At 45.9% G+C, this 15,979-nt stretch overlaps 2 protein-coding genes across 3 annotated transcripts in view; one reads left to right on the top strand and one right to left on the bottom strand.

Annotated features, from left to right (window-relative positions):
* PRCP (prolylcarboxypeptidase) overlaps window positions 1–3,224 on the bottom strand; it is a 37,433-nt gene extending 34,209 nt beyond the window's left edge. The window contains exon 1 of the mRNA XM_054077865.1: window positions 3,023–3,224. Within this exon, the coding sequence (XP_053933840.1) occupies window positions 3,023–3,145 (123 nt within the window). The 5' untranslated portion in view covers window positions 3,146–3,224. The remainder of the gene's footprint in view (window positions 1–3,022) is intronic.
* A 148-nt stretch (window positions 3,225–3,372) lies between these two features.
* DDIAS (DNA damage induced apoptosis suppressor) lies at window positions 3,373–12,720 on the top strand. Of its 2 annotated transcripts, none has more exons than XM_054077843.1 (6): window positions 3,373–3,483; window positions 3,977–4,177; window positions 6,051–6,179; window positions 6,864–7,025; window positions 8,160–8,277; window positions 9,978–12,720. In XM_054077843.1, exons 3-6 carry the CDS (start codon window positions 6,067–6,069, stop codon window positions 12,462–12,464), a joined length of 2,880 nt encoding a protein of 959 aa, XP_053933818.1. In that variant the 5' UTR covers window positions 3,373–3,483; window positions 3,977–4,177; window positions 6,051–6,066; the 3' UTR covers window positions 12,465–12,720. The 2 variants fall into 2 exon arrangements, with proteins under 2 accessions (XP_053933818.1, XP_053933828.1); XM_054077853.1 differs by having other exon boundaries at window positions 3,379–3,483; window positions 3,977–4,032.
* The last annotated feature ends 3,259 nt before the right edge of the window (window positions 12,721–15,979 follow it).

Below are 15,979 nucleotides of genomic sequence, written 5' to 3'. Positions count from 1 at the left end.
ATCTCATCTGCACGTCAGCTTTGCCACATTGTTGACAACTGGAGGGCAGAGTGGCTGTCTCTGCTGATAGCAGAGGAGAATAACCAGGAGATGTTATGACCCCAAGATAGGATGATGACAGCACAGTGACAAAGGGTGGCTCAGACCAAAGCACATGATTAGTATCACTGATACTATGACAGCAATGTGCAACAGCCAACGCACCAAAACAATTAGGTGTCATGCTTTAGAGTTACAACACTACCACAGGATTAATATCCTGGCCAGCAAGGACCACACAGTGCAAAAGGCATGTGCAGTACGTTTCCAAAGTAAGCTTCAGGGCTATTAGAGGAGTCAATGAGGGACTCAGACCTCAAATTGCTACCTGAATGATTGAAAAGCATAGATAGGAATGCTTTCAAGACACAGGATTTATGCAAGGAGACTGCTGGCTGAGGAACACTACCAATACAGTAAGGCAATCTGCAGAAAAACATAATTTCCATCCATGGATTTACCAGTGAAACTCTTCCCAGCCCACTCCGACACCCCTAATCATGGGGACTTCACTCTAAAATTATTCCATAGCTATTCAGGATACTGTTACAATGCTTATTTGTTTTCTTCACGATTGTTCACTCTGAAAGCATTATCTTCCCATTTTGCTCATTCTAGCCTCAGTTCACCTCCCACAAAGATGGAAGAGGAGACATTCAGTCCACAAATCATAGAATTATAGAATGGTTTGGGTTGGAAGGTACTTTAAAGATCATCCAGTTCCAACACCCCTGACATGGGCAGGGACACCTCCCACTGGATCAGGTTGCTCAAAGACTCATCCAACCCGGTCTTTAACACCTCCAGGGATGGGGCATCCATGACTTCCTGGGGCAAATTGTGCCAGTGCCTCTCCACCCACACAGGAAAAAAATTCTTCCTAATATCTCACCTGAATCTCCCCTCTTTCAGCTTAAAACCATTCCCCCTCGTCCAATCCCTGCGCTCCCTGATAAAGAGACCCTCTCCAGCTTCCCAGTAAGTAATCATGAGGAGACTTGTTGGAGCAGATGGGAAAAGAAAGCTCAGGGTGGTAAGAGAAATCAGTTCCATATTTAAAATAAACAAAAACCACACCACAAGTGCTATTTGCAAACCCTGTCAGGGTACAGCTGGGGTCCCTAGTCCCACTCTGCCAACACTCTGTGCAGTATGTTTTGGAATACAGACTCTGGGGCTAGGACATGGGCTACAGATACAGTGGAGCCGACTGCTTGTCACTGCAGCTGATCCCTTTAGTCAGTCGCAATTTAACTGGGATATTCAAGACCGGGAACATTCTACCAAAGGGACTGAGCATTGCAACATCCAGAAATCCACAAAAATAGACAACCGTCCAGTCTGAAGCTAAATGAGTCATCTGAGAGGAGAAAACAGCCCCTGAATCCCCACAGAAAGTCCCTGCTTGACTCTGGCTAGGACTACTGCCTCCGCCGAGCAGCTGTGCTCAGCTGGGCTGTGGGAGAACTTCCAAGTGATGGAGCCCTTACCAGCAGCACCAGGGTGGGACTCCCCTGCTGGATCTGCCGTCACCTGGGCCAGATCTTTTCTCAGCCTGGCCCAGCACCACACTGAGGATCACCACTGGCCTCACTCAGGAATGCCCAGAGGGAACTGAAAACTACCCCTCTGAAACTAGCCTTTAGGTTAGAATCATAGAATGACAGAATCATTTACGTTGGAAAAGACCTTTGAGATCACCGAGTCCAGCTGTAAACCTAATATTACAAACCCCATGACCGAACCATGTCCCCAGGCACCACATCCACACAGCTTTTAAATTCCTCCAGGGATGGGGACTGCACCACTACCCTGGGCGGCCTCTTTCAGTGCTTGACAATGCTTTCAGTGAAATCATTTTCCCTAACATCCAATCTAAACCTCCCCTGGCACAACTTGAGGCCATTTCCTCTTGTCCTACCACTTATTACTTGGGAGAAGAGGCCGATCCCAGCTTCGCTTCAACCTCCTTTCTGGGAGCTGCAGAGCAATGAGGTCTCCTCTCAGACTCTTTTTCTCCAGAAAAAAACAGCCCCAGGGCCCTCAGCTGCTCCACAGAACTCCTGTGCTCCAGTCCGTTCCCCTTCTCCGGGTGCGCTCCGGCCCCTCAAGGTCCTTCTTTGAGGGAGAGGTGCAACATTGAACCTAGGATTCAAGGTGCGGCCCCTACAGTGCTGAACCCAGGGGAACAATCCCTTCCCTACTCCTGCTGGCCACACCACGGCTGATCCAAGCCAGGACGCTGTTGGCCTTCTTGGCCACCTGGGCACACAGGCACACTGCTGGTTCATGCTCAGCTGCTGTTAGGCAGCTTTCCAGCCACTCCTCCCTGAACCTGGAAGGTTGCATGAGGTTACTGTGCACAGCCTTCCTGCCCCCCAGCCCGTGGATCCAGCCTGTCCCTATCCTTCTGCAGAGCTTCCCTGCCCTCCAACCCATGGATCCAGCCTGTCCCTATCCCTCTGCAGAGCCTCCCTGCCCTCCAGCCCATGCATCCAGCCTGTCCCTATCCCTCTGCAGAGCCTCCCTGCCCTCCAACCCATCGATCCAGCCTGTCCCTATCCCTCTGCAGAGCCTCCCTGCCCTCCAACCCATGCATCCAGCCCGTCCCTATCCCTCTGCAGAGCCTCCCTGCCCTCCAGCCCATGGATCCAGCCCGTCCCTATCCCTCTGCAGAGCCTCCCTGCCCTCCAACCCATCGATCCAGCCTGTCCCTATCCCTCTGCAGAGCCTCCCTGCCCTCCAGCCCATGCATCCAGCCTGTCCCTATCCCTCTGCAGAGCCTCCCTGCCCTCCAGCCCATGGATCCAGCCTGTCCCTATCCCTCTGCAGAGCCTCCCTGCCCTCCAGCCCATGCATCCAGCCTGTCCCTATCCCTCTGCAGAGCCTCCCTGCCCTCCAGCCCATGGATCCAGCCTGTCCCTATCCCTCTGCACAGCCTCCCTGCCCTCCAACCCCCGGCCCCGGCGACGCGTGCTCCTACCTGCTGGCGGAGGTAGCGGGTGAGGTAGGGGCCGGCTGTGTCGGCGCAGCCCCGGGGGCGGCGGTTCGGGACGGGCAGGGCTGCGGTGCCGAGCAGCGGCAGGAGAAGGAGGAGGCTCTGCATGGCCGGGGCAGTGCGTGCCCCGCTCCGCTCGGCAGTGCCTCTGCCCCGGGGCGTCCGCCAGGGGGCGGGGCCACCGCGCACGTGGAGGGGCGGGCCCTGAGCCGCGGCTCTGTCTAACTGGCGGCGGCGGGGAGCACGTGACCCACACCTCCGCGGCGCCTCTAAGCGCCTGTATAAAAGCTCGCATCTTATTAGGTCAGTGGGTGGGGGTTTGTTTGCCTTCGGGCTGGGGCGCCATTGGGTGAGCGCCGCCTCGGCCCCGCCCCCAGGCGCCGGCGCTTCCGTGTTCTCCGCGGAGCTGCGGCCGCTCCGGCCTGGGCGGAGGGGATGGGGTCGCGGTAATGGCTGAGGGGAGGCGCTTCGGGCTGCCTATTCCTTCCCCCCCCCTTTACCCCCCTCGTTTCCCTCTTCCCCTCTCCCCCTCTCGTTCCTCCCCTCGTTTCCCTTTTCTTCCCTTTCCTCCCCTCGTTTCCCTTTTCTTCCCTTTCCTCCCCTCGTTTCCCTTTTCCCCCACCTTGTCCCCCCTCCTTTCCCCCCTTCCCCCTCCCTTTTCAGGGGGGTACAACACTTCACCATTTCTCTTCAGACACGCAATGGCAAATCACTTTGGCCCTTTGGTAACAAGCGTTTCCTGGGTGTTGAGCAAAGCTCCAAGGGCCGAGAATGACCCCCGTGGTTGGGGTGAAGCCAGGCAGCTCCAAGCCTTCAGCGCTCTTGTGCTGTGCCTGGCCTCGCTGCTCGCCCAGGCTGCGGGGGGAAGGGCTAGGGAGGTGAAAACTGTGGTGTTAGATCTGTTACAACTTCTTTTATGTGTTCTTGTTTTTCTCTTAGGGAGCGTTTAAGGCATTGAGCCCACCAGAGGGCACCAGGCACTGCTGGAAACCTCGGTGAGACTTCAGGGCTGTCGAAGGAGTTGATGGTGTTCAGCTTAGAGAAGAGAAGGCTCCTGGATAACCTTACAGCAGCCTTCCAGTACTTAAAGGGGGCCTACAGGAAAGCTAGGAAACATTCAGCGCTGTCCTTGCTCACAAGGTATAGCAGCAGGGTCAAACAGAAGAGGGCTGTGCCAGGCTTTGCTGTGGGTAAAAACATTTTAGGAGTATGAAGGCTCCTGCAGAAAGGGAACAAAATGCCCAGGGAAAGGAATGCAAGACTTAAAGGGGTCTACAGGAAAGCTGGGGAGGAGTTCTTTCTCAGAAAGTGTAGGGTTAGAATGAGGAGGAGCAGTCTTAAGCTGAAGAAGGGGAGATTTAGTTTGGATATTGGGAAGGAATGTTTTCCTGTGAGCGTGGGGAGGCACTGGAACAGGTTGCCCAGAGAAGTGATTGATACCCCCTCCCTGGAGGTGTTCAAGACCAGTTTGGATGAGGCTTTGAGCAACCTGATCCAGCAGAAGGTGTCCCTGCCCACAACAAGGGAGTTGGAACTAGATGATACCTGAGGTCCCTTCCAACCCAGACCATTTTAAGAGTCTAAAAGAGAAAGCTGGGAATGTGGGTCCAGAGGCTTGGTTTGACTTTTTTATTGAAAAAAAAAAGAAAAAAGTAACACAGGTCTGTTTGTAACTTATGTCCAGATACAAGTGTGGAGAAACAGAAGTGTAGATCTTGAACCCATTTTCTCTAAAGGGATTTCTTACCAGAGCTGTGTGCATACATACATGTTGCACTTTGTCTGATATTGCAATAGAATATTTGAAGAATTTTCTGTGTTTTCTGTGGCGTGGGGTTTTTTATTTCATTAAAAACTGCAGATAACAGTATACTTTGTTTACTTAGTTCTGAGTTGGAAACCTGCTGGAGTGTGAAGCACCTACTATTTTCTCCAAGTCCACTTCTTGGGCAATAACAAAATCAGACTTTTATTGCTAGTCTGTTTACCCGAGTGTTTTACTTGGACTGTTTATTGATATCTTGTACTGTAACTAAAGCAAAATAGTTCAATTTTAGCAAGAATTGAAGGCACACATCATTTTATCTTTTGTGTCAAATGAATCACTGTCGATACATGTTCTGATGAGTGATTTTTATTTTGGTTGTCTTCCCAGTAAAGCTTTTATCTTTTCTTGCCTCTGTTTTAACTGGCCTTACTGTCATAGAGAATACTGGGATATCTGGTTGTTTAGGGTTTGTTGGGGTTTTTTTTTCCTCCAAACTGCTCAGAATGATGAATTTAGTCACATTTTCCTAGTACTTACTTTTCCTAGTAGTCACTCTTTCCCAGAACACTAAGAATGGGACTGTGAGCTGAACTAATTTCAGGCAAAATGAGAACAAAACATTATTGATTATTTAATGGCTCTTAACATGTAAAGACCATGCTAGAGTCTCCTTTGTCTCCTTTAATTAATTAATTATTTTTTATTGACTGTTACTTTCCTGCAGAATTTTCTTGCCTTTATCATCGCTATCAATTTTAGGAAACTCCTCTGATTTTAGAAAGTTAAACTACAACTTAAGCTACCAAAACATTTCTAAAATAGGGGGAGTTTCCTAAAATAAAAAAATAATTAATTTAAATATTTATTTCATCATTTATTTGTCAGTTCCACATGTCCCCTTTGTCAAAACCAGTGGTAAATATTGTAGAGCTGCCTTTTTGGCTCAAAGGGAATGAATAAAGCTGCAATCAGAAGCCCTTTTGAGGTTTTCTGGGCATCCTCTCCTTTCAAAGTCATAGGTATCGAAGGCATTTGCAGAATTACAAGTGTATAATCATTTCCATTTTTAACCGCATGCTGTGAGTTCATTCTAAATTAAGAAGAAATCAGAAATGGATTTGCTGCTGTGCTGAAGGATAGTTCTAATAAAGATTTTCTAAAACTAGTTTTTCCAACTAAAAGCAGTTAATATTAATATCTCATAAAATGAGAACTCTCTGAGCCATTCTGACTTTCTTCTTTCAGGTGATGCTGTGAGCACATGAATAGCGTGAGGGGACTCTTGGCTGCCTCTGTAATTTCCATCCAGAACTCCTGCTTCATCTATCCTGCGTGTCAAAAATGCTTTTCTAGGCTGATCCTGGATTCAAGGAGGTACATCTTGTGGGGCTGAACTGTGACTGTCAGAGGCCTTGGGACTCTCTGGGGGTTGAACAGAAATTCAAGGAGTAATGGTTTTAAACTCGGGGAGGATAGATTTAGACTGGATATAAGGAAGAAATTTTTTACAACGAGGGTGGTGAAACACTGGCACAGGTTGCCCAGAGAAGACATGGATGCCCCATCCCTGGAGGTGTTCCAGGCCAGGTTGGACGAGGCTTTGAGCAACCTGATCCATGGCTAGGGGGCTGAAACTCTGTGGTTTTTGAGGTCCCTTCCAACCTAAAGCATTCTATGATTCTATACTAAAGCTGCAGGAAGAAAAATCCCAAACCAGAACAAAACACAAACAGTGAGGGTGCAGGGTATTCAGAATTTCTCCCCAACATTTCATTCAAAGCCCACTGTTTCTCTCCGACACGCAACAGGCTAGCACTTAGTTGATCAATAAAAGAAGTCAGAGGGGTTCTGTCATGATACAGAGACTTTACTGAGCCTATGGTAGGATTGCGCTTCAGGGGCTAAATAATCTTCTACTTTTGGATAGAACACTTGATGCATTATAGTAGTAATACTATATGCTGATAGTAGTAATACTAAGCTGCAGATAAGTCCGTCAGCAATGATTAACAGAAGTTTGTGTATTCAATCTTTTTTTATCCTTATGTCTTTTGTCAGGTTTCATTGTCTAAAATGTGGCTGCACAGGTGAAGCTAAAGATGCAGGCTACAGATATCGATTGTCCCTAAAGATTGCTGACACTAATGATTTGTTTGACATTACTGTGTTTGGAAGCTGCTTAGATCCATTTTTTGGGGTCACTGCAGAAAATCTGCAGAGGTAAGGAATGATTTGTTTCTAACTATATAGCTGCTGCTGCTTCTTCAGCCTGAAAGAATTGAGGTGAGCTCGGATGGTGGGGAGACGAGTGAGAAGAAGCTGCTAAAGGGCACCCTTCTGTCTTTTCCTTTTCCCAACACCTTGATAAACTGCTGAAGTTTGGTTTCTTCCTGAAATCGTGAAATTTTGAGATGGATTACTTGTATGTGAAAGGTCCTCCACTGTGTATTGTAGGCAGCTATCACCTGCTAAGGGAGCTTCACCATTTGGTTGGTTGGGCTTCTTCCTTCATCCTTCTTCCTTTGAGATGATTGAATTTCCTTTGTTGAATGGCAGATTAATAGTTTTTCCAGAGATTTAGATACGCTTTTTCCTCAAGATTTTTAGAAGAAGAATCTTAAGGATAGAGTCTTTGAGTTTTTGTTGTGTTTTTTTGGTTTGTTTTTTTTTTTTTCAAAGTGTGCACCTTGTGACTTTTAATAAAGTACAACCACATTTTTCTTGAGCAAGGAGGGATTTCTAAGAAAGCCAGTTAATCCTCAGAGCCTGACCACTTACATAGTAAGCTTCAGACTTTCTGATGAGCGTGACTGCTAGGATGGGGTGTTTGCAGGCATTCACTGCTTGTTTCTCAATTCCCTTATTATCCAATGACTTGTTTTATCACTGACTCAAAACCTAACACTTTAAAAAGCCCCTATTAGCAGCATTAATAGCCTGCTCATGGCAGACATTCCACACTAGCCTGCTGTACTGCTGTCAGCTGTGAAAAACAGTTATATAGGTGTCTTAGTATGGATGTGTAAGCTGTGTTGTAAAGGCGCAGGCAGAAGGGATGTGTAAGCAATACCAGCATTATACAGTCATTCTATTGATACAAAAACCACAGCCACTCAAAAGCGGTTGTATATTAAACCTATTCAAAGAAGTTATTTTGTTTACTTCTATTTCAGTAACAAATGAAGTGAACTAAGCAACTGAACTTAAAGGTTCATAGATTCCTGGTTTTGTTCTATGTTTAGTTTAAGCTGCAACAAGATCTTGTCTTTAGCACATGTCCTACTTATACAACAGCTAAAATGCTGTGTGAGGTTTCCTCTGTCGGTGCAATACTTGTGTGTGTTTTTACTCAAGGTATATTCAAGACTTCAATCAGCTGTCAGGAGAAACAAACACAGATGCATCTCCAGGAGTGTTAGTTCAAGCAGTGGAATCCTGTTTCATTGGAAAAAGATTTATATTCGGAGTGAAGGTAACTTCTAATCCACAGTACTCTCTTATAATGAGTTTTTTTCACTAGCTTCTAGCCAGTGGGAGGCATAGACTGACTTATCAGAACATCACAAACAACATTTTTGGGGAATTTGAGAAAATGTAGGGCTAGGAAATGGGAAGGATTCTGCTCCTCTTCCTCCAGACTCATGGATTGTTTTGAATGAGTCACATCCAAAAGTCATCTTGAGTGGCAGTAGTCAGCTTGACAGCTTGTCAGGGCTGCTTTTCAGCAAGCTTCTGCAGTGCCAGCTCCTGTGCATATCAGAAACAGCCTGGAGTCTGTAAAAAAACTATGCACAGTTTAGGCAAGAAGCAGACTGTCTTTTCAACCGCTGCTTTACCTTTCTCATGCTGTGCAGTCTCCTGGTGTCTGAAATGTATGGAGAAACACATCCCCTTGCAACATTTTGATATTTCTGGATTTAAGAGTATGTTTAAAAATGTTGATAAAGTACAGCTGTTCAACGTACACACCTGTGGTTCTTCTATGTGTTTAACAAACTTTGAAGTCTTAGGAGACTGTTTATATAGGAATATTACTAAGTTCTCTTTGAGTGGTGCTTGTGTGAGTCATCCATTTTAGGAATTCTGTGACCTAAATCCTACCTGGCAGGTGTTTCTCCTTCCACAGGTTTGTATCTGAGCCTTCGTGGATTAACTTTACTTAACTGGAACCATTAACCAGGTCTTTAGATCCTATGCCTTTGCAAACACAACTAATCCTACATATCAGCAGCCCTGTGGCTGCTCATGCGCACGCAAGGGATGAATGCACATTCAAGGACCATTTGTTCAGCCTTTGGCTGTAGGTGTTTCTCTATAATTGTGTTCTGCTGTGCATACAGTTGCCCTCTCCCAGATAAAACTCTGAATCAGTGGAAAATACTTTATTGAGTCTTACCAAGGAGGCTATTGTGCTTGGCTAACAGCCTTCAGCCTCAACCTTTGCATAAACTTGGGAAGTAAGAGTGTTGTTGAGTTTAAAGACAGCTATATTTGGGTTTTGGCCTCTCTGTCATTGCCAGACCTTGAGGGGAGGTGAAAAAGGGTTTATCTGCTTCTCAAAATGTTAGATCTAATTCCCTCTCCTTTCTATGTCATTCTACACCTGTAATTTCTATGTAGAGAAAAATGGGTTCTAGAAAGAATTGCAGCTGAAGCTCCTTTGCAACACCAATCCCCAAATAAATCTGAGAAGATAAAGGTTGTGGCTTATTTCCCTTTAACAGAGAAAATATCATGCTGGCTTTGATAGCTGAGCTGCCAAGCTGTATACCTGGTACCAGAGTGCTTTGCTTCAAGTGCTTCCTAGTGCCTCCTAGAGAACAGAAAAGGCTTTTCTGGAAGGGAGGGAGCCTGGAAGCACTCAGTGTCCTGGGGGGAGGAAGAAATGTTCTGTGAAGTCCTTCCTTACAATCTTCATTGTTTTTCCAGCTCCAAAACTCTGCGTAATTGCAGCAAGCAAAGAACCTCTCACTGTGATGCCCTTTACAGCCCTTGCCAATGCTTATTTCCCAGGGAGCACTGCTTTGTGGGACACTGTTTTGTATTTTCTTCCCTGCAGATTCTGTTAAAAAGTGAGACCTAAATTTAAGCCTGACTTAAAAGATATGCAATTTTTTTTCTGTCACAAAATAAAGCATTAAAGTGGGTTTTTTTCTTTCTTCCCCACCCAAGGGTTGTGCAAATGGAGATGGAGGGCATTCTGCTGCCAGCAGCATCTTGCAAAACTGTTCCAGAATTAATAGAAGCACAAAAAACCTTACAGCTTGCCAAATCTTCCTGCCAAACACTGCTGTTACTGGCTTTACTGTTATCAGCTACTTCCATCGGCTTCTGCAATCAGCAAAATTCAGGAGCTCTAATAACAGCTTGTACTTACTTGATGCATCTTTGGTTCCAGTAGATGAACCTGTCGGTGAGCTCAGCAGCTTGTCCAGCCTGAGCAGAAACTCCTGGTCTGTTCAGTCTAGCAGCAGAGAAAGTTTTTTAGCATCCTGGCAGCAGTCCTTCAGCCTGACTTCATCTGTTGCTTGGGTAACAGCAGAAGACTTTCCCACTCTGGAAGTGGGAACACTAGTGAATGAACCCCATGCAAAAGAAGGGAAGCCTGTCTCTGAAGAATCATGCAGTGTAAGCTGCAATGATCAAATTCTTTGCAATTCACAGTTTTCCAGCTCTTCTGTGAAGGAAAGAGACAAAAAGGAGGGTAATAAATTGAGTTCACAGCCCAGTCAGACTGATGATAGCTCTGCAACTGATAAGTTAGAGACAGTATCCTCTTCAAAGACTGTGTGTTCACATGGAAACAGTCACAGGTTGTTACAGCATCCCTTGGAATATGGGGGGAAAAGCATTTGCCCCAAAATTAATAATAGAAATTATTCTTGCCCAGAAAAACCCCACAACTCCCTTTTTGACAAGAAAGATGCCTTAGCTTCTAATCACATAAATGTAGTGGAAGTGTCTCAGATGGACTTGATGCTGTGGGATGATCTCCCATTCTCAGAAAGCCTCAATGAGTTTTTAGCCAGAATAGAAGATGGCAACAGTGTTGTAACATCACATGGCCTTGTTGCAGGCAAATTGGGTGTAAATCCTCAGAAACTGTATACCAGGCAAACCCTAGTAGCTGGTGATTTGCCTGGAGTTAGCATTTTAGGGCGGCTCTTGCCACCAGCAGAGAATGACAGTGGGGAGAATATATTCTATGCTTGCTTTCAGACAAATGCAAATCCTCGGAGTGATGAGGTCTCACAATGTGAGTTTTCTTCTAGTGTTTCATCTTCAGCTGACAAGGACTGTGGAGGATCTTGCTTTATACCTAACCCTCAGCTACCTATTCTGTCTCAGTCCTCACCATTTACGTCAGGGCCTTTTGTTTCTGAAGCAAATATTGACATTTCAAAGCCAGCTTGGTCTTCTAGGAGTCTGCAGTCTACTGCTGAACACAGGGAAACCTCTTTGAAACTGAGCAAGGCAGCTACCTGTGTGCATTCTGTGTGTGACAGCTGTTTAGCTGGGCATGAAAATAAAGAAAATTGTTCTATACCAAGTCAAAGAACAGATCTAGCATTCCCAGGGATGTGGGACTCTGATCCAGCAATTCCCAGCAATACAAGGATCTATAAAGAACAATTAAAGCCACTGACAGGGCTGTCAGAAAATACCTTCAAAAGTATTACTAGGAGAGTGAAGCTGTGGAACAACAGCTTCCCTGAAGACAGCTACAATGCTTCTGCTGATCTCTTTGCAAGTGCAAGAGAGGTAGCAAAGTCTGTAGAATTCTTAAATAAGTCATGTAATTCTTTACTACAGGAAGATACTCTGACAGAAAAGGTCACAGCTTCTGAATCGATGCTTTATCCTGGAGATGTTCCCTTTAACAGTTCAAAACCAAGCTCATCCCGACGTAGATCCCCTCCTACTTATAGGAAGCACAGCACGCCAGTGCCTCACTCCTTTAGTGATTTGGAATGCAATTTGGTTAGTGCTCCAGACTTTGTTCCATGCTCACAGTCGACCCCTATGACAAAACCTCTCCAGAAACTGTGGCCTGCTGGAGAGGCCCCAGTCTTCACCCCTAAAAATCCCACAAAGACCCATTTCAAATGCAAGCGAACTCGGTCTTCCTTTCAGAACACTTTGCTGCAGGACCTTACAGGCAGGTTAGTGAAACGTGGAAGGCTGAGCAGCGGGGGAGACAAAGAAAGTAACAGCTCTGTTTCACAGCAGTCCCTTAGCAGCCGACTGCCTGCTGCCTTTGAGGAGTGGACCCCTCCTGCTGCGAGCAAAAGGTTAAAAACAACTGCACCTTTAACCTTGAAATCAGTCAGCTGGGCTGCTGACTTGCAGCCAGCCTGTGGGCATGCTGGCAGGAACACTGTTACTGAAAGCAAAGAGAAGAGTGAAAATTATGTGTGCTTCAGAACTGAGAGATTCAACCCTGGGAATGCTGACAGGGTACCAACAACTCCTGCAGCTGCAGGTGACACCAAGGCCTTGTTTTTAAACAGTACAGTCCTGGAAACTTGTTCCCCTACAGAAGGCGAGAATCTCTTCTTGAATGCAAATTATTCAAGGACTGTATTAGAAGGGGCAATAGGCTGGTCTCCGGAGTTGTTCTTCCAAGCATGGAGCCCTTCTTCCAGTAAGCCAAAATAGTAAAAGAAAGATATTTCTGTGCCATGTTCTGTTGAATAATTTTTAAGATTTTGGGGAAGGAGCCAGTTGAAGGAAAGAGCTATTTAAAAATGATTAGATTGTTTATATAGTTATTGGAATATGCCTTCCTAAGCTGAGCTGTGTTTATTTACAGAACTTTGTACCACAGAAACTGGGGGAAAAAACCAGAATTTGCAGTAATGTTATTTTATTGTAAATTAACTTTAGAACCTGCAATAAAAACTTTGTAAATGTTTGAGCATTTAATAGATCTCATAAAGTACAGGTAGGCGAAGCATCACAAGAAGATCCTTGGAGCCCACCAACACTCCATATCCTCACGCGATGACTCTCTGTGGAGAAGGGCCAGATTTTCTCAGCTTTTTCTAAGCAACCTGTTCCAGTGCCTCACCACCCTCACAGGAAAAAAATTCTTCCTAGTATCTCATTTAAATCTCCCCGATTTCAGCTTAAAGCCATTCCCTTTCATCCTTTCTATGCACTTTCTGATGAGGAGCCTCTCCCCATCTTTCCTATAGGCCCCCTTTAAGGACTGGAAGGCTCTAGTAAGAAGGTCTCCCTGGAGCCTTCTCCAGGCTGAAGAACACCAACTCTCTCAGCTTATCTTTGTAAGGGAGGTGCTCCAGCCCTTGGATGATCTTTATGGCCTCCTTCAGACTTCCTCTAACAGATCCATGTCCTTGCACTGAGGACTCCAGAACTGAACATAGGGCTCCAGGTACTGCATATTTCATTTTTATTTGCAATTTCATTTATTGCAAGTAATATCCTGCTTGATAACTCTATGTTAAGGGCAGGTGGAAAAGGAGTAAGAAACGGAGCCTGTCTGGACACAGTAAATCTGCATTGAGAGCTTATTTAGAAAAAAAAAGGGGGAAAGCCAGCATTAGTCATCCCCAAATCACTGAGCACAGGGATGGCAATACTGAAAGGGTGTTAAGGTACTAGTGCTCAAAGAAATAGAGCTTGAAATTAGTTGTTTCTGCTCCAACCTCCCACATAATACAAAACTGAAGTATCACCAGCTCTTCAAGCACTCCCTTGTGATGAACTGGACAAACAGCTCCTTTATCATAGGGGTCAGACTGGCTCCAAGTGCTACACCAGAGTCTTGATGTACCTAGCAATGAAACACCACCAGAACTTCTACATCATATACCTGACAGCATTCTGACATGAAATGTTCTGTCCAGCACGAGTGATTTTATTCAGCAGAGAATTCGTCCTCATGCTACAGTAAGTTACAGCTTTGCACAAGCTGTTGTGGTTGTAATTATAAGCTGAAACAAAAAAGTATAAAGCTCAGCATGTTTAGTTTTGAAGGTAATAAAACTCCTGAAGATGCATACTGAGTTTATGGTTGATTCCCTATGCATAGAAATCCATAAATCAAGACTAGGTTTTAAATTAGGTAGGAATGCCTGTACAATACTACTGAAATTAATGCAGGGCAGTCAGATCTGCTGTGCTTTGTGTGAAAGGATTACACACACAGAAACACCAAAAAGTACCATTGTGTGACAGACCCCTATCAGCAAAATGACATCTTATTGGCAGAGGTCCCTAAGTGCTTGGTAGGAAGACCTTGTACATGAGATGATGGAAGCAAGGCACGAGCCGTCTTGGCATTGCTCCTGTAGTCTGTTATAAAACCACAGGATGTTTGGGGTTGGAAGGGACCTTAAAAGTCTTATCTAGTTCCAACCCTCCTGCCATGGACAGAGACACCTTCCACTGGATCAGGTTGCTCAAAGCCTTGTCCATCCCAGTCATAAACACCTCCAGGGATGGGGCATCCATGGCTTCTCTGGGTAACCTGTGCCAGTGCCTCACCATCCTCACAGGAAAAAAAATTCTTCCTAATATCCAAACTAAATCTCTCCTCTTTCAGCTTAAAACCATTCCTCTTTGTCCTATCCCCACACTTCCCAATAAAGAGCCCTGCTCCCAGCTTTCTAGCAGCCCCCTTTAAGTCTTGCATTCCTTCCAGTGGGCATATTGTTCCCTTTTTGCAGGGAGCCTTTGTGCTTCTCCAATCCTTTTACCCACAGAAAAGCCTGGTGTGATCTTGCTGCTACACCTGCTGAGCAAGCATAAGGTTGCATGGCACACAGGTTACACGCTCCTTGCAAGGAAGACCTGCTGCTCTTCTCCTGCCCCTTACTTTTCTCCAGGAATCATAGAATCATGACAGCTGGAAAACCTCTGAGATTATAAAGTTCACCTGTCAGCCCAACATCACTGTGCCTACTAAACCAGGTCCCAAAGTGCCACAGCTACACACTTTTTAAAAAACTACAGGGATGGAGACTCTACCATCTCCCTTGGCAGCATGTTCCCATGCTTCACCACTCTTTCAGTAAAGAAATTTTCCCTAAAATTCTGTCTAAAATTCCCCTGGCACAACTTGAGGCCATTTCCTCTCATCCTATCACTTGTTACTTAGAAGAAGAGACCAACACCCACCTCACTACAACCTCCTTTCAGGGAGTTGCAGAGAGCAATGAGGTCTCCCCTCAGCCTCCTCTTCTCCAGGCTAAACAATCCCAGTTCCCTCAGCCACTGCTCAGAGCTTGGTATGGCTTCTCTAGCCATCACTCCCACAGACAACACCCTCCAGCTCTCCTCTCTTTCATTAAATACCCAATTCCCAGGCTGTCAGAATTTTAAGGATGTTTTCTTCCCCTCCCTTTCCCAGTTCCTACCTAGAAGCATGCAGGGAATTTCCCCGCTCCAAATACCCTCTCTGTCCTACCACTGACACGAATTGCCAGCTTCCCGGGGAACATGGAGCAGATGGTCCAGTCCTCATGTCAGACATTTACCAAGGAAGGAGCTTCAAGGTCAGTGGAAGAGGCAATAAAGGACACATGGTGTCTTCAAGCTTCACAGCTCATTTCTCAGTGTAACAGTTAGCAGAAATTGTCCTTGATGTGAAGGAGAGAACAGGGAGGACACTTGATCCCCAGGATGAGCCAGAGGACAAAGTTTAAATCTTTGATCTTTTGGTCAGGATGGAAAATGAGAGATCTTCTCCAAAAGGATTCCAGCCCCCCTAGAAAGGCAGGTCACTGGAGAACTCCAGTGGAAGCAGCCGTCTTCTGTGAGCATGAAAAGAGCGAGTTGCAGGCTGAAGAGAGGAACCAGCATAAAAAATAGGCACTGGGACAAAACCAAGTTCAACCAAATATCCAAATGTCACCTTCATCCACACGACCCTGGTGGGACAAGAGCTTACCCAGGTGTGCAGTGACGGTGACTGCAGATGCTGCTCTGTCAAAGACCACCCTCTAGTGCCTGATGCCGGCATTTCTGTGGCATTTCACACTGCTATGAGCTCTTGCTTTCAATAACATTTTTCCTTTGCTCGAGTGCAAAGGAACATCGCTCCCAGGAACAGCGGCTCTACCCCTTCTCTTGCTGTCACCATCCCAAGACTGTCAGAGCCTTGGGATGCTCAACCCAAGCAGAAAATCAACAGCAGCCATTCGTTT

This window comes from Cuculus canorus, chromosome 1, assembly GCF_017976375.1.
Source record: "Cuculus canorus isolate bCucCan1 chromosome 1, bCucCan1.pri, whole genome shotgun sequence".
Lineage (NCBI taxonomy): Eukaryota > Metazoa > Chordata > Aves > Cuculiformes > Cuculidae > Cuculus > Cuculus canorus.
The sequence above is the reverse complement of the archived record's forward strand: the minus strand, read 5'-3'. Positions and strand labels throughout refer to the sequence as shown.